The 23,443-nt window shown below is 38.0% G+C and overlaps 1 protein-coding gene and 1 pseudogene across 5 annotated transcripts in view; both read right to left on the bottom strand.

Moving 5' to 3' along the window:
* The window catches only part of TET1 (tet methylcytosine dioxygenase 1), a 117,041-nt gene that overhangs the window by 4,702 nt on the left and 88,896 nt on the right, over positions 1–23,443 (bottom strand). For all 5 annotated transcript variants that reach the window (XM_029931787.1, XM_029931789.1, XM_029931790.1 and 2 more), the window contains 6 exons: positions 9,256–9,467; positions 8,165–8,315; positions 7,743–7,829; positions 4,767–4,856; positions 2,429–2,566; positions 485–833 (listed from right to left, as the gene is read on the bottom strand). In XM_029931787.1, coding sequence (XP_029787647.1) covers positions 485–833; positions 2,429–2,566; positions 4,767–4,856; positions 7,743–7,829; positions 8,165–8,315; positions 9,256–9,467 — 1,027 coding nt within the window. The remainder of the gene's footprint in view (positions 1–484; positions 834–2,428; positions 2,567–4,766; positions 4,857–7,742; positions 7,830–8,164; positions 8,316–9,255; positions 9,468–23,443) is intronic.
* On the bottom strand, positions 20,744–20,877 carry LOC115286050 (annotated as a pseudogene).

The raw sequence follows: 23,443 nt of genomic DNA, 5'->3' as shown, positions 1-23,443 counted from the left end.
TCTCCACATCCAACATGGATTACTTATACTGATGCTAACTGTGACCAAGGAAGACTTCAAGAGGGCGATGTCATTTCCCATATTCCGAGAAGGAGTAGGGTTTCAAAGCAGATGGAGACCAAACAAGAAAAAACAGGTATATGTATTTTTTTTCTAAAGCATAAATAGACAAAATACCAAGAAATACTGATGGGTCACTTTTTTGGTGACACTTAGTTTTGGCAAGTACGTAGAAATTGTGTACGTGTATATGTTCAGTGTCATACCAATACGTATTAAAAACAAATGAGATTTAAGAATAATTACCTAATTGAATTAACATCTGATCTAAAGTTGTTTTTTGCTTTGTTTTGTTCTTATAATGCCTCGTTCCTAAGAGAGCAGCAAGGATAAAGGAGAAGGGAAATAGGATGCAAAGGAATGTCCCAGCACTTTGGCTAGTGGGAGTTGTGCACTGAGACTCAGCAGCGTCCACAGGCCTCACCTATGAGCGACAGCGATGAAGCTTTGTTATTGTTTGTGGTCGAGTTATTCTTCCGCTTGATTCGAGGAATGAATTTCTTCTCCACAGCTCTTATCTTATGTGCAAGAACTTCTGTCATCATTGCTGCCCTCTTCTTCCCAGAACGAGGAATGGGCTGAGTGAAACGTGTTCTTTTTCTACGGCGGGGTGTGAGCACCTCGATGGCCCCAGATTTGATCTTGGCTTCCATTCCTTCACTAGAGCCAAACTCATCTGTGTCTGAGAGTTTGTAGAGCGGTAGCACATGAAGCTGCTCATCTTGAGGAATAACCCCCAAGGAGCGGTTATCTTCTCGTGTTAAAGTACAAACCTGACAGAAAGAAAACATGAAATAGGTCCTGCACGTTCATCAGTTATTTCTACCTTCGAATTGTTGCCACTGTGAAAGGGATCTGTATTCCCATTCCACTTTCCACTGGTTGCTGCTAGTATATTATTGTATAACTAATATATATCAAGCCACTCAAACCTCTTCAATTCCAGTAAATTATCAAGTTGATTATATTATACACATTTATGTGTTTTATAATATTTTTAATGTTTATTTATTTTCCAGAGAGAGTGAGAGAGAGAGCATGAGCGAGCAAGGTAGCAAGGTACGGGGAGAGAGATAGGGAGACAGTATTGCAAACAGGGTTTGCACTGCTAGTGCGGAGCCCAATGTGGGGCTTGAACACACAGGCGTGAAATCAGGACCTGAGCCAAAACCAAGGGTCAGATGTTTCACTGACTGAGCCTACAGGGCATCCTGTTTAAATACTTTTAAAAAGTAAACTCTACCTGAGTACCTGGGGCCTGGGTGGCTCTAATGGTTAAGCATCCAACTTTGGCTCAGGTCATGCTCTCACAGTTCATGGGTTCAAGCCCCCCACTGGGCTATGCACTGACAGTGCACAGCCTGCTTGGATTCTCTCTCCTCTTTCTCTGCCCCTCTCCCATAAAAACAAGAAAGCCCAACTTACCAAACAAACAAAAGAAACCAAGTAAACACAGAAATCAACAGTTGCATGCTCTACTGACTGAGCCAGTCAGGCACTCCTACAATATTTTAAATACTAAATCTTTTGGTCACATTCCATGTTACTCTCCACTGCCCAAATTAAGGAATGATTGCTGGATTGTCCATACCCTTCATATTAAATATGAACTATTAAAATATTATTTAACCTCTATATTACCCTATTTCTTAACCATTTAAGTAATGAAACTTTCGTTGGGTAGAGGGGGATTAATTATGATAAATTTCCAGATTGTAAGGTTGATAGAACTTGATGAATACAGATGGTAAAGGAAGATAAGCTTAACATTTTATTCTCTCAATATCTGTAGTCACATTTGCCACAAGACTTGAAACACTGGAAGTTTCCTGGGTATAATTTGTGAATAATTTTAAAATAACCATGTTAAAAATTAGACTCTTGCATCAGTAAGTGTTTAATCAGTCCACTGGTTCACAGGGACACTAAGAAGAAACACTGAGGCAGCAGACACGGAGGCAAGTGAGTTGGTAGCTGAATGTCAAGATTCCAGGGTTTCAGAAATGTGGACCGTTGGAGTCAGGCCAAGTTTTAGATATGAGCCTCACTGCATGAGCAGCAAAGCAGTGGAGACGAGGCCACACTGAATGACACACAAGAGAAGCACAAGACAATGAACCACACTCTGGCCACAATTCACCTGGAAAGATTTCTACTATTTCAACTTTGAGAATAACATTTATCTCAAAGACTATAGTCAAAGACACTGGAGAGGAATGATATGCAAAAAATGTTATATGACCTTGAGAACAAGCATCATGTGCCTGGGTGCCCCTAAAATCAGATTTTTAACTTTAATCATATTTAAGGAACTTAGCCTAAGCACACAGCGAGAGCTTTTAGAATCAAAAGCCACCTAGGTACATACCACAGTGCTTCCATTATTCATGTTGTGAATGTCCCTGTGGGGATGAGCACAGAAGTCTAGGCAAGCAGTGACACCAGAGAAAGGACGACCTTCTTTGCTGCCAAGCCGACATTCTCGGGCAACATGTTCATATTCTACCTAAAAAAGAAATGTGTGACACACAGTGTAAGAGAGAGAAAGAATCACCTTCAGGGAAGAGTAAAAGTCACTTCCTGACCACGGTCTTAAACTAATCACAATTTGTAATAATTTCAAAGATTTCTGACTGTACTGTGTTCAAGCAGTGGATGTGTAGTTCAGAAACATTCAGGAGAGTCAGATGGGACATAATGTAAAACGAAAATTCTTGGCTGTGACTGATGGTAGGGTGTTAAAATTACCTGCTGGTTGTGAATACACAAGCAGAACAAGCCTAATTTATTCCATTAGGAAGAGAGACTAACATAGTGCAGTAATTATTTGGGAAGAGTTCTCAAGGTCTCTTGATAGATATACATATATTCATAAGCAAGTACAGAAAATGAATATACAACTTAATTTATTATTATAAAGTCTTTAAAGTAGGCTCCCGGCAGGGATCCAACTTAAGACCCTGAGATGAAGACTGAAGCTGAGATAAAGAGTCAGACGCTTAACCAACTGAACCACCCATGTGTCCCTATAACTCTTTTTAAAATGAAAGGTTACGATGTAACAGAAAACACGTTATTCATGACAATACAAATAAAGATTTAAGAAATATAGATCACATCTCTGGTTATGTTTGAGATAAAAAATATCGGGGCACCTCGGTGTCTACACACAACGAAAAACTATTGAGCCTTAAAATGGCATGAAATTCTGGGGCGTCTGGGTGGCTCAGTCAGTTAAGCACCCAACATTGGATCAGATCATGATCTCATGGTTCCGGAGTTGGAGCCCTGCATTGGGCTCTCTGCTCTCAGTGTAGAGCCCACTTTGGATCCTGTCTCTACCCCTCCCCTGGCCTCCCAAAGATATTTAAAAGATGTTTACACGTATTTTCCAACTTATGATGACTGTACATGTGTGTCTTGCAAAAGACTTGCCATAGGCTGGTAATATCTCAGTCCTTTAACAGAATCAGGTTGATCTCATGTGTATAGTGATAAATGAAGACCTCTTAAAAACTTTTAAGTATATAGTATTGTTAATTAAATTATAGGCCCTATGCTGTGTAATAGGTGCCCAAATCTTATTTATCTTATGGCTGGGAGTTTCTACAACTCCCTGATTCCTGCACCCTTCATTTAAAAAAAAAAAAAGGTATTTATTTATTTTCAGAGAGGAGAGAGAGAATGAGTGGGGGCGGGGGCGGGGGTCAGAAAGAATCCTAAGCAAGCTCAATGGCTCAATGCCTGTAGCATAGAGCCCCGTGTCAGACCACCAACCGGGAGATCATGGCGAGAGCCAAAATCAAGAGTCAGACACTCAACAGACTCAGCCACCCAGGTGCTCCTCACTTATTTTGTGGACAAAATAAATGTCCTTTCAAGCACAAAACTTAAAACTTTGAATTTCTTTCACTTGTCCTTAATAGAAAGTTCAGCAAAGTGTTTAATAAAAAATGGAGAGAGTAGAATTCTTTTCATTTTTTTGAGTTTATTTGTGAGCAGAAGGTACAGAGAGAAAATTCCAAGCAGGCTCCATACTGTCAGTTCAGAGCCCAACTCAAGGCTCAATCACAAAAACCCCAAGATCAAGTCAAGAGTCAGGCTCAACTGACTCAGCCACTCAGGTGCCCTGAGATCAGATATTCTTGTCTTGTTCCCCATATAAAGCAAAAAATGTTTCAGTCTATTATGATATTAGCAGTGGATTTTTACAGATGGTCTGTTATCAGCTTGAGGCCAATTCCCTTCTATTTCTAGTTTGTTGACTGTTTTAGTCATGAAAAGTGTTAGAGTTCATCACATGTCTATATAGAGAGAGATTATGTGATTTTTGCCATTTGTTCTATTAACATATTTAGTATACTGCACTGATTAATTTTCTTGTATGAAATCAATCATACATTTCTCCATTTATAAATTCTATTTCTAGAAATAGGCAGAATTCTGTCACTCTGGAATTTGAATTCAATGGTCATAATAGGAAGTTGTTTAAAGACAGGTTAATTTTTCTTAATTAAAAAAAAAATGGTTTTTCTTTAAAGTAAGATCTACACAGAATGTGGGAATTGAACTCACAACCCTGAGTTCAAGAGTCACATGCTCTACCAACTGAGTGAACCAGGCACTCCAGGCTACATAATTTTTAAAGTTGTTCTATAAAATCAGATAACCAGTTCACGAGTATTGTATATGGTCCCCAAACATACCTGGTTTTGGTAAGCAACCGGAGCATACTGCTTATAAATTGGAGCTAATCGTGTTGCCAAACTCTGTAAATTGTCTTCAAGGTTTTTTTCCTATAGGAAAAGACAGTCCATAAAAGTTGTCTCATAACCACATACGAGTTTTAGGTGTGAAAAAGAAACGTAAGTCATTCCTGATGGGTGGTAGATGCACAATTCATACTTACCCTATAAGCTACCGTAGAAGGTAAAATGGGTTGCCTTTTATAAAATCTAAACACTTGGTCAGTTATGCTTTAAACTATGTAATAAGTGATTAGAAATGTAAGTGGTGTTAGAGGTCAGGTGTAAGCTGCTCATTGTTGCTAATACAAAATCTGTATTTTATATGTATTCAGAAGTACCAGGCACTCGAAATAAATCAAGTAGGACTGTCAAGAGCTACTGATAGGAGAAACATAGAAGACTTCTCAAAGCAGAACAGTCATAACAAGAGTCTCCATTAAAAATGTCACTGATGACAGTATGAGGGATCCTGCATAGCAGGGAGACTTTGGAAACAATAGTTGAAAGACCAGTTCGACAATTTCTCCAAGACTACCGTATTCTAAATCAAATCAAAGACTTGATAAAGTGATCAGTCACACCCAAGGAAGACTATGGAAGGGAAATGGAGAGCAAGGACGAGGACTTAAGGAGGCTCAAGGCTTCTGCTTAATTTCAGATATGATGGATGCCAAGAACACAGTAACACCTTCTTGTGGATAAACATCAGATTATTATAAAAGCCACAGCCACACACAATGTAAACATAGGAAATGAATTATTTTTCTTTTAGTAAAGTTGGCTGCACAACCAGCATGGATCCCAGTGTGGGTTTTGAACTCTACTGTGACACGGGGCTTGAACTAATGAACTGCGAGATCATGTCATGAGCTAAAGTCAGACGCTCAACCAACTGAGCCACACAGGTGTCCCAATGGTAGTAACCTTTTTTGGTTTCCCTCTGATTTAGGTTGACACTTTCATGGAAAAAGCATTTTATCTATTTGGCATATATCTGAATTGCTCTGTTTCTTCTTACATATGTGAAACTTAATATTAATATGGCTTGATACATATTCATCCATCAATTATTTATTTGGGGAAAACTTCACAATTGTGATTTAAGTACCTGTTGAAAGGGTTTTGATTATGTTTCTTAACACTTGAAATATTAAGTGGAGTAGGTAATTGTGTTTTATCTGGTAGATAATGAATTCACAATGAATATGAAGAGTCAGACTGAGTAAATGGTCATCAGGAAATATCTCATTTAATGTGTGGAAAAGTTGAAATAAAGTAGGCACAAAGAAATAAAAAACTTTATATATAACTGACCATTGGTATCATTTTACAATGTAAATGCCATTGTTCAAATCTTGAAACCTTATGTCAAGGAATGGCTTATGTCAAGACAAAGAGAGAGAGACAGTGCAAGCGGGAGACAGGCAGAGAGAGGGAGACATAGAATCCAAAGCCAGCTCCAGGCTCTGAGCTGTCAGCACAGAGTCCGGTGTGGGGCTTGAACTTATGAAATGTGGGACCATGATGTGAGCCACCCAGGCACCCTTGGACCATTTATTCTTAATGCTAGCTCAACTTACTAAACATACTCTTCAACAACTCTAATCCATCATTCAAAAAGCAGCCTGAGAGATCCCTTTGAAAGATCAGAGGCATTGAGTCACTATTCTTATGCCTTCACCTTACTCTCTCGCCTGCTGAGCTTCATACTGGCCTTCTGTCAGTTCCTGGAATGAGAAATGCTTATTCCTGTATATTAAGCACTACATATTATTACACATTATTTATAAAGACCATAAAAATGATCATGAATTTTACAGTCATAAAATATTTGTAAAGAAAATTTAAAGGATTAATTTTAAGGGAGAGTGGGCATCTGATTATCAGGTATTCTTATGTTTGAACATAGCACCATGATCAGATACGGTCTTTGGCAATTTTTAATGGTTTTCTCCCCTAAAGGTCTAATACACTTCCTGAATTTTAAATTTAGGCTCTACACCCAACATGGGGCTTGAGACTGAGCGAGCCAGGTGCACCTAATATAAACTTATTAGATTTTTTCTAAGGTGCTTTATCTGCAAATGATAGTTCTCTCACTGAAATCATTTCCTTGTTTTATTGCAATAGATGAGAACTCTAGAAAATGCTAAATTACTCTACTTACCTCTTTAAAGGGATCATTATTAATTCTGAGACTCGTGGAAAGATGATATATTCATCTTATTATGGATATAATTAGATTAATTCCTGCTGTTGTATTTTGTGTTTTCTATTTATCTTGTTTTCTAACAGTTTTAAAAGTGCCTTTGCTGATTTACGTATAATCTTCCTTAGCAAGATTTTCACCCACAACTAGTTTAAAATGCAAAAACTATATTTAAATTCATCTAAAAAATTGTAAAATATGTTTTTCTGACAAATTCTAGAGCAGTGTTTTCCAAGCTGTGGGTCATGACACAGTAGTGGGCCGTGAAATCAATTTAGTAGATCACAAGTAGCAATGAATAGTGAAATTTTATTTAAAATATTAGTGAATAATAGTGATCTTTAGCAACAATTGAATTGAATATTAAGTTTTTAATATCTTCTCTAACAAGTATTATTTACTGAACGTTTTATTATTATTTACTTGCATATATCTATTGTAAAGGAGTTCATAATATAAAATTTCTTTTATTCTTGGTCATAGCTCAAAGATGGAAAAACACCGATCTTAGAGTTAATTGGTATCTAAATCATCTCTACTCCAACAAAACATAAAACATCACCACACTTAGTTCTTATAGGTGCCCCACCCCCTCCCAGTGCCTACCCACCCTTGAGCTGATAAGAGTATGGAATCATACTTATCGGTTGTTATTTTAATTTAAAAAATTTAAGTACTCAGCTTATTTGAACTTAACAGTAAGGTTGACTAATTTCTTTGCTCACCATGGCCTCGTGTCCCGGACAGATTGGTTCCGGTTTCATACATCTTCTTTCTGGATTACGTCCTTTAGTAATTCTTTCATAGTAGTTCTGTGGGTAGTAAACTTTCTGAGTCTTTGAAAGGTTGGAAAATGGTTCTGTTTATTTTCCCTACTTTGGCTGGGTATAAAATTCTAGGTTCTTTGAACAATGACTGTCTCTGGGGTTAGGGGAGAAGGAGGAGGGAGCCAGGGACAGTGGTAATTTGGGTTCAGACTGGGAAGATTTTACCTAATTTATTGAGAATTTTAAACGATTGACATATATACATTGTTACTATTTTTTCACTACTTTTAAAATATTTAATTGTTTACTACTTAAAAAGCATTTGAAGGAATGTATTTATAAACTCATTGTGTAATTTAAAAGTAAAAAAGGACACTTACGTGTAACGGAGAGCTTGGATCAATTCTAAATCTTCTAGGGCTTGGGCTTCTACCAAATTTACATCCATTGAAGTACATGCTCCAAGAGCAACCGAAAGAAAATGACGCTCCACAAGTCTCAGGATCAATTCCTTGACATGTGCAGGTACGACTGTAAGATGATAATTTCAAGGGAATGAACTGATAAAGCGGGACAATACTTCAAAAAGAACATTTCAGATTTCTATAATTTTAGAAGTATAGAGAACTAAGGAATTGGTTTTAACACAACCCAAAGCTAACTGCCCTTTAATATAAGCCGATTTCTAACTGAAATGGCTTTTCACGATTGGAAATCCAATTAAACACCAACAATCTAGGCAGAAATCTACATATGAATATGTCCAAGGAGAGGAAATATGAAATCTATAATTTAACCTTGGATCCTTTCCTTATCAGAAATGAAAATCAGAGTATCTCATTAGCTCTTTGGACATCAGCACCTTCATCTATAAATTGATGGAGGACTGAGATCACTCTCAATTTTAATGAAAAGTATTTTTTAGGGCACCGAGATGGCTCAATTGGTTAAGCATTGGACCTCTTGATTTTGACTCAGGTCATGATCTCACAGTTAGTGAGTTCGAGCCCCATGTCAGGCTCACTGCTGTCAGTCTGTCAATGCAGTGCCTGCTTCAGATCCTCTGTCCCTCCACCATGCGCATTCTCTCTCTCTCAAGATATAAAATGTTCTTTAATTCTACTTAAAATGCAGACACACAAGAAAAATAGATATAATTAATTATAAAGGAAAGAGTATAGGGTGACTGGCTCGCTCAGTCTGTGGAGCATGAGACTCTTGATTGTGAGCTAACGCCCCACGGTGGGTATTGAGATTACTATAAATAATTAAGTAAAGGTGAATATCCTAAAAGGGTCTCACCTCACTATGAAACCAAATTTCTCCTTAAAAAAAAATTCAATATTTTTAGTTTTAGAATTTCTAACCTTCTGTTTGTCCATATAATACACGTAGTTGGTAGTTAAGTAACAATTTAAGATTATATAATAGAGATCTGAACAGGAATGAAATAAAAAATAGATTTGATTACTTTTCATTCAGTGTGCATCTTCGGTCTGTGGGATGACCATTGTAGGACTTTAGATTTTCGGTGAGCTCCGTGTACAATCTGTCGGCCATGGGGAGAGGAATGCCGTCCCATACCATGATGAGGACCACCATCACGGCTGTCGGACAATGGTGGCCCGTACGCTGCCGAACCAAACAAAGAACTTTCTCTTCATCGCTGCCCCTTCTTAAAACCTGGAAAAGCAGAATGCATTTATTTATAGAAAACAAGAAACCTAAAGTTGAGTGTAATGGATATTGTTTTTAAAGTTCTATGTTATGCATTTCAGGTCTTTTTAAAACATGACTGTTTCTCAAAGGGTTGAAGCTTATTCAGTGTTTAGACTAGCTGCGTCCGCACAACTCAGAGTATCCCAGGTTACTTGACTAACAAACACTAGACAGAACAGGGATCTGTGGTATGTGGTTATTACTGGTAAAAGTAGATCAAAGCAGTCTTTGTTTCATTTCGCTGTTGATACAGTATTGCAAAAGACAACAGAGGATGCCCTGGAAAAGATCCTAACTCTTCAACAAATGCCACAACAGACAAATCTAACTAGATGCAAATAACCAAGGACTCTCAATATTGAAAATGGACTTCAGCCCTGAAATTATCATCTGAGGAAAGTTATGGATATTTTCCTTGGGTGAATAGTTTTATTAGACAGAATAATTAATATACAAAGCAATGTTCCTAAAACTCCTGTGACCTTTCTTGTGATCACAAGGATCTAACATACCCATATTATCACAAGATTAAGGTGGTTCGGTTGACATGGTAAATGCAAAATCCAACAATTAAATTTGAAATATTGATTTATCTCACACTGCATTGTACCCGTGGGGTGCTACAAAGGCTTAAAAACGTATTTAAAATATTGACAAGTGGTCCCAGTGCACACCGAAACATTACATAAAAATGTTGACAGAACATAAAACCAACCAATCCTGATTAAAACTCCCTCCATAAATCACAAATTTACATAGTAGAGACACTGACCACATTAATCAGCACATAATCAGTAAAAGATAAAGGTGCCCACCCCTGTGACCAAAATGGAGCAACGAACAGCAAAACTATTATCCCATTTTTGTTGCTATAATATGACATAAACTTGAGATGAAACTTCTTAAGATGTTAGTTACCCAATATCACTTTCTTCTGTCACTCCAGATGGTTAACAATCATTGCTACCAAGGCATCCCTTGAGTAGAGTTGGCTTTAGGACCTTCCCCCTAAACACAATTATTTATATTAAAAATATTTTCTATATTTATATGTCCTTTTACAGCCAAATAGAATACATTTGCTTTCAAATAAGCTCAAATACAAAATGAAATATATTGTATTAAACAAAATTATACCAGGTAATTTTCAAGTTGTCAGGCAAACAATATTACATTGATCTACCTACTCGTTGTTTGGGAAATGCTAAAATACTATTTATTCATGGTTATCTGTGCTTTTCTCAGATTCTCCAAATGTCCTTCAGTGAACATTAGAAAATCAAACATAATGAGTCTCTAAATTCAGATCTAGGATCCATGGTTTAAGTATTGCCATGGTATGAATATTTGTGACCACACAAAATCTACATATTAAATATTGAATCACAGTTGTGATAGTACTACGAGGTAGGACCTTTGGGAGGTAAATAAATCAAAAGGGGGAAGCTCTCATGAGTGAGATTAGTGTTCTTACTACATAGACACCAAAGAATTCCCTAACACTTTGACACATGTGACAAGATAGAAAAGAGGACCCTCCCCCAAATACACTGGTATCCTAACCCGAGACTTCAAACTCCAGAACTGAGAGAAATACATTGTTGTATAGAAGCCACTCAGTCTGGTATTTTCTCATAGCAGTCTAAAAATAGGAAGACCAGCATTAAACTTGTGTAAGCCTCGAAGTACAATGTTTGTGGAATAGAAACTACCATAATGATGCCAATTTACCCCAAATGCAGGTCCAGATTCGATGTAATCCCAAGCAAATCTTATCAGAGTTTATTCTGTTTGGTGTGGAAATTGACAATCTTGTGCCAACATTCAAATGGAAATGCAAGAGGAAGAGCCAAGAAAATGAATGAAGGCAATTTCATTTACAGATTATTAATATCTATTGCAAATAAATCTTATACTGATACAATGAGAGATAAAGAGATAAACAGACTAAAATAGAGAGTGTAGGAGATACAAACATAACTTGGCACTGCAATAAAAAAGGAATATTTTCAATAAATGGCATTATGTATATGGCAATATATGAATCTTGACCCCTGCTGCATGTAAGTAGCTTGAGGTATATCGTTGATATAAATATGAAAGTCAAAATAATGTTTTTGGAAGAAAACATGACCTTGATGCAAGTAAAACCAACATAGAACAGATTACTAATATTAATCATTATAAAGAACAATGTTAAGAAGTTGGATTGTACAGGCGCTTGTCTGGCTAACTCTTGATCTCAGGGTTGCAAATTTGAGGCCATGTTAGGTGTAGAGATTCCTTAAAATCTTTAGAAAAATAACATAACTTGGATTAAATTATAATTAAGAACTTCTGTTGCTCAAAAACATTAACTAGCAAGTGATTAAGAAGGCATAAAGGCAAGTAATACATTGGGAGAAGTATTTATAATACATAGAGTTGACAACATTTTTACTCAAAATATAAGGAAATTTCTCCAAGTGAGTACTAAAAACACAATAGAAAACCAGCCAAAGAATTGAATAAGCTCAATCCAAGAGAATATCAAACAGATGATGAGCATATGAAAATATGCTCCACATTACTCATCATACAGCAAAGTAAAAAAATTTTGAAGCACCACATATGTTGGTGTGATGATAAAATAGTCAAACTGCTATAGAAAACAGTCTGGAAGTTCTCAAAAAACTAAAAATAGAACTGCCATGTGATCCAACAATTCCACTTCAACGTATACATCCGAAAGAACTGAAAGCAAGGCCTAAAACAGTTATTTGCATGTTCATAGCACCGCTACTCATAATAGTCAAGTGGTGGAAGGAACTCAAATGTCCACTGACAGATGAATGGAGGAACACGCCATGGCCGGTCGATATGATAGAGTATCATCCACACTTATCACATGTTACAGCATGGATGAACCTTGATGATACAATGTTACCTGAAAGAAGCCAGTCACCAAAAAAAAGGCAATCTGTATCTAATGTAGTCAAATTCATGAAACATAAAGGGGAATGGTGGATACCAGTGGCTGTGATAATGGGAAAATGGGGAGTTATTTAATGGGAATAAAGTTTCAGATATGAAAGGTGTAAAAGTTCTGGTGATTTACTTCACAAAAATCTGAATAGTAAGTGTACACTGTGGTTAAGTGGTTAAGACTGTGAATTGTGTGTTGTAAAAAAATTTTTAAACATTTTTATCATTGAGAGATGGAACATGAGCATGGGAGGGGCAGAGAGAGGGGGAGACGCAGAATCCAAAGGAGGGTCCGGGCTCTGAGCTGTCAGCACAGAGCCTGACAGGGGTCTCGAACTGACAAACCGTGAGATTAGGGCCTGAGCTGAGGACTGACTGAGCCACCCAAGCGCCCCAATTTTATGTGTTTTAAAACATAGTAAAGTGGAAAGAATTCTTAAAAAGAGGTACTACACACCCATTAGAATGTCTACAATGAAAAAGAAAATATGTAGTTTTGATAAGGAGGTGGAGCAAATGGAAGACTTGTATGTTACTCACGTGACGGTAAAGATATAACCATGTTGGAAAATTGTGTTTCTATCAACCAAAGCTGCACATATGTGTACCCCACTGCCCCCATCCTTGCAATGCAGAAATTCCACTTCTATATATACATCAAATAAAAAATGTACTTATATTTCCCGAAGACTTAACCAGTATTCATAATTATCCCAAATCAGAAACAACTCCAATGTCAATAACCATAAGAACAACTCCATAAATTTTAACCAAGTATGGTAATAGAACACTACTGAGCAATGAGAATGATTTAGTTACAGACAACATGAATAAACCTTAAAATGCCAATGCTGCATAAAGGAAGGTAAGACAAAAGAATTACTGTAAGACTGGATTTAGATGAAGTTCAAACAGGCAAGACAAATCCATACTGTGAGAAGACAGGACAGTGACTACTTTTAGTTGGTGAAAAGAGGGGGCAAGAATGCTTTTGAGGTGCCAGTTGTACAAAGGTGCTCACTTTAGAAAATTCTGTGACTTGAAGATTTCTGCAGTCTTCTGCACATATGACATAGTTAATTAAGTCATCTACCTTAAATAATTAAAAGAAAAAATTGTAAAGGCTTGCTATAAGCGGCCAACTTCAGCTCAGGTCATGACATCAGCTTGTGGGATAGAGCTCAGTGTGGGGCTCTGTGCTGACAGCTTAGAGCCTGGAACCTGCTTTTGGATTCCCTGTCTTCCCCTCTCTACCCCACTGTGGCTCGCAAACTGTCTCTCCTTCTCTCTCGAAACGGAAACAAACGTTAAAAAAATTTAACAGCAGCAAAACTTCTAAAGGCTGTCACGTAGTAAGTTTCTTAACCTTTCTATAGCAGCACAGAGCTAGGATATAATTAATATTAGCCACTATTTCATGTCTCTTTGAACTGCACACTTGGCTCCTGAGCACAGAATTTCAGCTCAAATATTTATTGAATGGTTAAAAACCACAAAAGCCCAATGTGGTTGCATTTGATGAAAAGTACAAGTTCCACTATTAATAAGATGAAAACTCTCATTTAATAAAAGATTTTAAAAGAGTATAAATATCCCCGATTTTAAAAATTTTCTCAAGAATTCTATTATTTCATAAGTGGAAGGATGTATTAATTTGTAAGCTGTTGAATCTGTGGCCACATGGCAGTCACATTAGATAATAAATGGTACAAACTTCTGTGAGAAATGTTTGTGTTGGGGCGCCTGGGTGGCGTCGTTGAAGTGTCCCACTTCAGCCCACGTCATGATCTCACAGTTGTTGAGTTAGAGCCCCGTGTCGGGCTCTGTGCTGACAGCTTGGAGCCTGGAGCCTGCTTCGGATTCTGTTTCCCTCTCTGTGTGGGACACTCTATCTTTCAGAAATAAACATTTTAAAAAACTTTAAAAGAAAGGTTTGTGTTAATTAAAAAATGGAATTCAGTGATCACTGTATATTCAGAGTTCACCCCCCTCCCCCAACCCCATACGAATCATGCCACATTTTTCTCTTTCCCCAGTCTACCCCAGTCCCAATCTACTTTCCACCTCTATGGACTTTGCTTATTCGGGACATTTCATATAAATGGCCTTTTGTATCTGGCTTCTTTTACTGAACCTAACGTCATTCATGTTTGTAGCACTTATCAGTACTCCATTCCTTTTCACTGTCAAGAAAAAAGTGTTTCCACTTTTGCAATTATGATTGATGCTACTATGAACATTCATTTAATAAGTTTTCCTGTTGACATGTTTTCATGGGATTGAGTCCTGTAATGACAGTGCGGAGCCTTCTTAGGATTCTCTCTCCCCTTCACTCTGTCCCTCCACAGCTCATGGGGGCACTTACTCTGTCACAGTAATTATACTTATTTTTTTAATGTTTCTTTCCTTATTCTGAGAGACAGAGAGTGAGAGAAATGAGAAGAACAGGAGACAGAGAATTCCAAGCAAACTCCTCGCTGTCAGCACAGAACCCAGTGTGGGTCTTCGTCCCACAAACCATGAGATCATGACCTGATGAAATCAAGAGTCAGACACTTAACCAATGGAACCACCTGGGCACCTGTAAATGTACATGCTAGGAATGTACAAATGGATCCAATTTCTATATATCCTCGACAACTCTTGTCATGATCTCACGATTTGTGGGTTTAAGTCCTGCATCGGGCTCTGTGCTGACAGTTCAGAGCCTGGAGCCTGCTTCAGATTCTGTGTCTCCCACTCTCTCTGCCTCCACCTGCTCATGCTCTGTCTCTCTGCCTCGATAATAAATAAACATTAAAAAAAAAAGAGAGAACATATTTTATCATCCTTCTCAATTCCAAACAGAAACTGATAGAAAAGCCTATTTATGGATAATAAAATCATTGGTTGTTTTATGTTCTTTCTGGATTCCCAAGCAGAGTCTTGTTCTTCAACTTTCAAATTCAGGATTTCATTTTCCAATACCCACCATCAAATGACATGGGAAGATTTCCCACAGGAAGATAAGAAGAGAACTTAGAAAAGTAATTCTTCCATTCACGATGCACAGAAACAACTCCCAGAATCTTGTTTAAATGCGGATTTCAGAGGTATGGCCAGAGGGATCTGTTATAGATGCAGAAAACATCTGGAATCTGTATTTTTGTCAAACATCTGGGTTTTTTAAAAATTTATTTTTTAAAGTAATCTCTATGCCCTACAGGGGGCTCAAATTCACAACCCTGAGTTCAAGAGTCTCATGCTCTACCATTTGATCCATCCAGGCACCCTGCACAGTCCTGACTTTTATGACAAACATAGCAATGTATTTGGGGAAGAGGGCATCTTGTTTACAAATTACTATCAAAGAGAAACAAGAGAGAAAGAGATGGAGAGAAAAATAAAGCCAACCTAATTTGGTAGAAAGCTAAATTTGCACAATGTAGAGCATACAGAAATTCTGCAGTATGCTTGCAGTTTTTGAATAGGTCTGAAAATATTCCACAAAATCATAAGTTTAAAAATATTTCTCTGGTGTTGGCCAAAGTTTCATATTATGTATTTTATTCTCAATAGAAGCTTGGGAGTCAAGTGCTCATAGTCCATAGGGATGGAAGACAAGCTTCAAAACAGAGATACTGGATCAGATCATAGGTCAAGACATAAACTACAGGCAGATCTCTGGAAAGTACCAACCCCAAGCCACTGGCAGAGAGAACGTAAAAGCAAAGAATAAGTCTTTGCATAATCTAAGGAATGAACAATGGCCACATGTTTTGCAATATAAAAGATCTCTCATTCTGAGTTTAACTCAATCTGTGGGACAATAAATATGCAGTGTATACTGAGGCTTAGTAAATTAATGTAAATGTGAACTCAGATAAAGCATTTAGTCACAACTCCAAAATACTGTCTAATTATTATGCCACAAATTGTAATCACCTGGGAAGCCAATTAAGTACCACTGTGAGGGAAAATACTAGTAATGTGCTTTTCTACTGTAATATTGTGGGGGGTGGTAGACATTTGTCAGGGGTCTGTATGAGTAAGTATGCTAAGCAGGTCTAACTGTTTGGAGAGTGGGAAGCCTTTATAGAGACTTCTTTTAAAGAAATAAAGGCGGGCGCCTGGGTGGCTCAGCTGAATGAATGTTTGACTTCAGCTCATAATCTCACAGTTTGTGGGTTCAAGCCCCGCATCAGACTCTGTACTGAAAGATCAGAGCCGGGGCGCCTGGGTGGCTCAGTCGGTTAAGCCTCCGCTGGCTTCGGCTCAGGTCATATCTCACGTTGGTGGGTTTGAGCCCCGCATCAGGCTCTGTGCTGACAGCTAGCTCAGAGCCTGAAGCCTGCTTCTGGTTCTGTGTCTCCCTCTCTCTCTGCCCCTCCCCCTCTCATGCTCTGTCTCTCTCTGTATCAAAAAAAAAAAAAAAAAAAGAAAGATCAGAGGCTGGAGGTGCTTGAGATTATGTGTCTTCCTCCCTCCCTCTCTCTCAAAAAGAAATGTTAAAAAAAATAAATAAAGAGTTTGCCATCTGAGAAAACAGTACAAAGACCATTCTAAGAATTTTGGAGAATAAGCCCCATGAGGCAAGGATGTTATTTAAGGAAGAATTCTGCTAATTGTCCAAATACCAGATGGCTTCTGTGATTTATAAAACCTCCTTTATTAAATTATTATTCATAGTTGGTTCCATTTCTGGGATCTCTGACATAAAGATGATGTTCACTCTGCATATACGATGTAGCTCAAGGGTCAATATGCTCCCCAAACAAAGCCCTTCCTGGACCCTCACCTCCAAATATCACTCTTGATCTCCACCCTGCTCCTTCTGTATGTTCTTGTCAAGCAGACAAGAGGCAGGATTTCATAATAACAGCACACTGGTGACTGCTTAGGGCATGGACACGCATGAGCTCATCCAATAAGGAACACCTGACGGGCTGAATGAACCGGTGAGGAGTGATGGGGAGAAGCTGTGTGACAAGGCTCTGCAATCCATCAGCTTCTGAGAGGAGGGAGGGTAACCAGTAGTTTGAGCTGCTGAAGACCTAGGATTCTCTTTGGCAGTTAAGGTCCCGGTGGAGCACTGGGATAGCACTCTCAGAGAAGGGGTGAAGAAAGAAGATAGATCAATCTGACGATCATTCAGAAAAGATTTTCTAGTGAATCTACAAAAGAATCCTCTTCTCTCAGGTTGTAAATGACTCTGCCTCTACAGTCTCTTTATGAATAGCTCTGCAACATACACTCTCAACTATTTTCTGAGAACCTGGTCCAAAGAAGACAGCCTATAGAAATTCCCCAGACAGTCCGTTCTTAAGGTAGGATAGACCGGGATCAGAAGTGAGACCTAGGATATTCTAAATAACTCTCTGGTGGTCTAGAGGGGGTTAGTACAACTCATTACTAAGAGTATAAAAAATAGTAGAGAAGACAACCCAGAGAAACAAATTACTGTTATAATTTCTACAAAGGCAGGTGTAGGTAACAGTATTTTCACATGCTTAAGGGCATAGAACGAAACTGAACATCTTAGAGAGGTTTTCCCTAGGGCTGGCAAATTTGGGTTCTAGTCATAGTATATTTACATGGGCAACAGAAAAAGTATTAAAGTATTTATAAATAAATTTGTTTTTTAAAAACAGATGAGGGAATTGTCCATCTAAATTGAAAAAATTTCTTTAAAGCTATAGTGAAGCATGTATTGTCAGCATAGCAATGGTCTGCTCTAATGGGTCAATGAACAATTTCGACCAAAATGAACATGTAGAAAATAAAACAAGATTTTAAATCACTGAAAAACTATGGGATCCACACATAAAACTATGCAGGCACAGGGGACACTATTCTTTATAACAGCAGGGTGAACACAAGCTTCCTCAGCAAGATGAAAATCTTAAGGTATAAATGACATAGATTTGACCAGGTAAGAACTTAAAGTCTCTAAACAAAGGTAACAGTCAAACACTATGACTGAAAGCAAATTTGCGGGGGCATCTGGGTGGCTCGGTCAGCTAAGTGTATGACTCTTGGTTTCTGCTAAGGTCATGATCTCACAGTCCTTGAGTTCGAGCCCTGCCCTGTGCTCTGTAATGACAGTGCTCAGCCTGCTTGGGATTTTCGCTTTCCTTTCTCTGCCCACGTGGCTCACATACTCTCTCCCTCTCTTGAAATAAATACACTTTAATAAATAAAAAAATAATAGAAAATCCAGAATTAAAAAAACAGCAGACTATAAAATAGAAGTTTTATTCACACACAACAAAAAAAGATAATCTAAGCAAAACATGGTTATGGAGAGTGAACTCATGGAAAATAGTTAATAAAATTTTTTTTTATTTTAGAGGAAGAGTAGATGAGAGGGACAGAGGGAGAGAAAGAATCTCAAGCAGGCTCCACGCTCAGTGAGGAGCTTGACTTGGGGCCCAATCCCAATAAACTGGGATAATGATCTGAGCTAAAAGCAACAGTTGGACAATCAACTGACTGAAACACCCAGACACCCCAAGTGGTTGTTAAACATTTAAAAGAAACCAAAAATACCTAGTTAAAATGCAAGTTCATTTTTAGTATCAGTTTTTTGAAATTAAGAATAACTAAAAGTTTTATTAACTCAAATGTTAAAAAATTTTTTTAATGTTTCTTATTTATTTGTGTGTGTGTGAGAGAGAGAGAGAGAAAGAGACAGCGTGAACAAAGGAGGGTCAGAGAGAGAGGGAGACACAGAATCCCAAGCAGGCTCCAGGCTTTGAGCTGTCTGCACAGAGCCTGATGCAGGGTTTGAATCCACAAACTGTGAGATCATGACCTGAGAGGAAGTCAGATGCTTAACTGACTGCGCCACCCAGGCGCCTCTCAAGTATTTTAAGAATTTGTAAGAGTCTAGTTCTGTTTAGCCTTTTTAAACACTAAGCAAGTTTTCAGATGCTTTCTTTATAATTTCTAATACTGGATCCAAACTATACATGAAGAATTCAATTTCAGCATGCCACTAAAAGTAAATGCCCTTGAGAAGATTCTGCTCCAAAACAATCCCCATTCTTATTCAAAAGTTCTACACCAAGGAAACAATCAATGAAAGTAAAAGACAACCTACTTAACGGGGAGCAGATTCAAGATATATAAAGAACATCCCAAAACCAGAAGAAATGAACAGATATTTCTCCAAAGAAGACATACAGATTGCCAACAAACACATGAACAAATGCTAAACATCACTCCTCATCAGTGAAATACAAATCAAAAAAAGAACTGGATATCATGTCCCCGTCAGAATGGGTAAAATCAAAAACACAACAAATAACACCTATCGGCAAGGATGTGGAGAAAATGGAGCTCTCATGCACTGTTGGTAGGAACACAAACTAAAAGAGTATGGAGGGGCCTCAACAAATTAAAAATAGAATTACCATGTGACCCAGTAAGTCTGCTACTGGGGTATTTACCCTATGAACACTAATCCAAAGAGATACGCAGCCCCATCTTAATTGCAGCATCATTTACAATAGCCACACTATGAAAGCAGTGCACATGTCCACTGATAGATAAATGGATGAAGCAGATGTGTAGAATACACACACACACACACACACACACACACTGGAATATTATTCTAAGAAAAGAATAAGGGGTGCTTGGCTGGCTCATTTGGAAGAGTATGTGACTCTTCACGTCTGGGTCATGGGTTCAGGCCCCATATTGGGTGCACAGATTCCTTAAATAAATGAAACTTAAGAAAGAAAAAAACTGGGGCACTAAATCCTGCCATTTCCAATGACATGGATGGAGCGAGAGAGTATAATGCTAAGCAAAATTTCAGTCAGAGAAAGATAAATACCATTATGATTTCACTTATGCATGAAATTTAAGGAACAAAACAAAGGGGAGAAAAATGGAGACAAACCCCAAACTAGATGCTTATCTATAGAGAATTTACCAGAGAGGAGGTAGGTGGGTGAATGAGTGTAACAGGTGAAGGGGATTAAGAGTACACTTATCATGATAAGCAGAATGTAATGTACAGAATGTTTGAATCACTGTATTGTATACCTCAGACTAATATAACCCTATATGTTAACTATATTGGAATTAAAATTAAAAAGGGGGAGGGGGTCACCTGGGTGGCTCATTCATTTGAGTGTCCAACGTCGGCTCGGTCATGGTTTTGTGCTTTGTGGGCTCGAACCCCACATCGGGTTCACTGTTGTCAGCCTTTCAGCGTGGAGCCTGCTTTGGATCCAGTCTCTCTCTACCCACCCTTCCACTTGGCTCTCCCAAAAATAAATATTTAAAAAATATACATCAATACCAGGTAAACGTGTGGAGTAGATAGAGCAAGCTCTTCTTCCATCTCCCTGCTCCCAAAACCCATTTAATACAGGTACGGGTTCTATGCTTGATCTTAGCCAACAGGCCAAGAAGCCATTTAAAACTTAATTTTAATTTATTTATAGAGTTTTAATTTTCAGTTTGGACACTTCACCTGATTTAGTGTTGAATTTTAATGTAATAATTGCATGAATATAGGCCTACATTACTTTTTGTAAGAAAAAGAAAAAAAAACTAAACAGTCCTTGTAATACCATCTGAGTTGTAAAGATGCTGGGTGATTAGGGTTCTACACCAGCTCCATTGAAGATCTTAGGCCCATCTGCTCCACTAAAGATCTTAGCTCCACAGGACTAGTTTAGAATCACAGCTAGAAGCAATTTTACCAAGGCAAGATTATTTTTTACTTTATTAATAATCATATGGGGGAAAAATAGGGCAATATTTTCAGCACAAAATAATGGTGACCAACCAAAAAAAAAATAAATAAATAAACACAAACACAAACAATACAACCTAACCCATTGATAAAGATCATTTAGGTGGTGCCCGGGTGGCTCAGTTCATGATCTCACGGTTTGTGGGTTCGAGCCCTGCATGGGGCTCTGTGCTGACAGCTCAGAGCCTGAAGCCTGCTTCGGATTCTGTGTCTCCCTCTCTCTCTGACCCTCCCTTGCTCACGCTTGTCTCTCTCTCTCAAAGATAAATAAAAACATTTAAAAAATTTATATATATTAAAGTAATATATATATAATATACTTAATATGATATATATTTAAAAAGGACCTATATAGGAGAATAAAATAAACGTCCACCTTTGGGGATATGACTGGGTACATGCGAGAATGGTGTGTTCTTCTTGATCTAGGTGGTGGTTACACGGGAGCATTCACTTTGTAAAGCTTCATGGGGCTATACAGGAAGACCTGTGTAATTTCGTTTGTGTATTTTAGACTTGAATAATAAGTTTTCTTAATAAATGAACTCTATAAATAAGGGTAATTCTAATGGTAATCTTAATTGAAAAAAATGTTTTATAACAAATAAAGGGAAGAACAGTGAAAAATGTCTGTCAGCTGTCATTAGCTGAGAGCATCAACTTCTTAGATTTTGCTTAATGTCGAAGAAGGAAGCATAAATGTTTTTCTTAGATTATCAGGGCATCAAAGAGAACGGTTAAGTAGCCCAGGATATTATACTCCCTTTATTACACACCATAGTAATATTTCAAAGAAGTGTTTGATTTGGGGACAGAAATATGTAGCAACATGATGTAGCCCAAAGACATGGAGGACAGAACATTGGAACAAAGGAACAAAACAGGAAAAGGAAAGTCTTTAAAGGTTACATACATATATAAATTCTGACAACATGGTTTGAAAACTTGTGGATATGGTTTTCTCCTTACCCTAAAACTCTGGTCACCTCAGACCAGAGTAGACAATAAAATATTCACTTGTATATCTTGTATATATTCACTGCCACACCTGTTCTGACCAAAAACCAATTCCATAGAGGACTATCCACAAACTGATTCCTGATGTGAATTATTCAGGCATTGGAGCCATCGGCCAGCCTACTGTTTGAATTCTTGTCCCTACTCCTCCCATGACTTCGGAGGTGCGCGTGTGCGCGTGTGTGTGCTCGTGCGCCCATAGGCGCACACTAACTCATGGAGTTAGTAGTATAGGGAGTTAATAGTGCCTACTGTATCCAAGAAACTACATCCTTTCAACCAAAATCTACAGAGTAACAAAATAACTAGTCCTTGACAAGACTCACAGTGATATGACACATCTGGAAAAGGCTAACAATTATGGGGGAGTGGTAATGACTACCTGGCAAAGAAAACAGTGTTAAGAACAAGAGCAAAACAATGTCAGAAAAGCTCGAAAACCTGTCCTGCCCAGTGAGAATTTCCTGTTAGGATTTTTCTGAGTGACCATTAAAAAGAGAAGCAATAGGTCTGTCCTTCAAGAAAAGGAGGCCAAGTGTACCACAATAAAAATAGGAAAGGGGGCGCCTGGGTGGCTCAGTTGGTTGGGCCTCCGGCTTTGGCTCAGGTCAGATCTCACATTTGTGGGTTCGAGCCCCACGTTGGGCTCCGTGCTAACAGCTAGCTCAGAGCCTGGAGCCTGCTTCCGGTTCTGTGTCTCCTTCTCTCTCTGCCCCTCCCCCTCTCATGCTCTGTCTCTCTCTGTATTAAAAATAAATAAAACATTAAAAAAAAAGGATAGAATTCAACCAGTATGATCGACCGTACATGGAAAAACAGAGTGAAAAACTTTACATAAAATCACACAAAGTTTGATTTAGGTTAAAGTCAAATATCAAATACATGATAAATGTACACTATGCAAAATGAGGAGCAAAAATGGAACAATGCAAACTACTAGTTAACTATTTACTGAATCCCTTCATTTAACATGATTGATCCTCCTCTACCCCATCCTTTTACTTCATCCCTGCATTATACAGCATTCCTGCAAGCCTCAGTAATGCTAGTGTGATTCAAAATAATCTGCTATAAAGGCCTGAAAAAGCATGTAGACTATTGAGACCTAATTCTCTCAGTTTTTTATTTGACCTGTATCCAAGTTCAAATTTGTGATGGACAACTTTATCAGACTATTAATTCTCATATTCTAAGTTCTGCATGCTTC

Source organism: Suricata suricatta, chromosome 2 (genome assembly GCF_006229205.1).
Source record: "Suricata suricatta isolate VVHF042 chromosome 2, meerkat_22Aug2017_6uvM2_HiC, whole genome shotgun sequence".
NCBI lineage: Eukaryota > Metazoa > Chordata > Mammalia > Carnivora > Herpestidae > Suricata > Suricata suricatta.
This window is presented reverse-complemented; position numbering and strand designations above follow the sequence as displayed.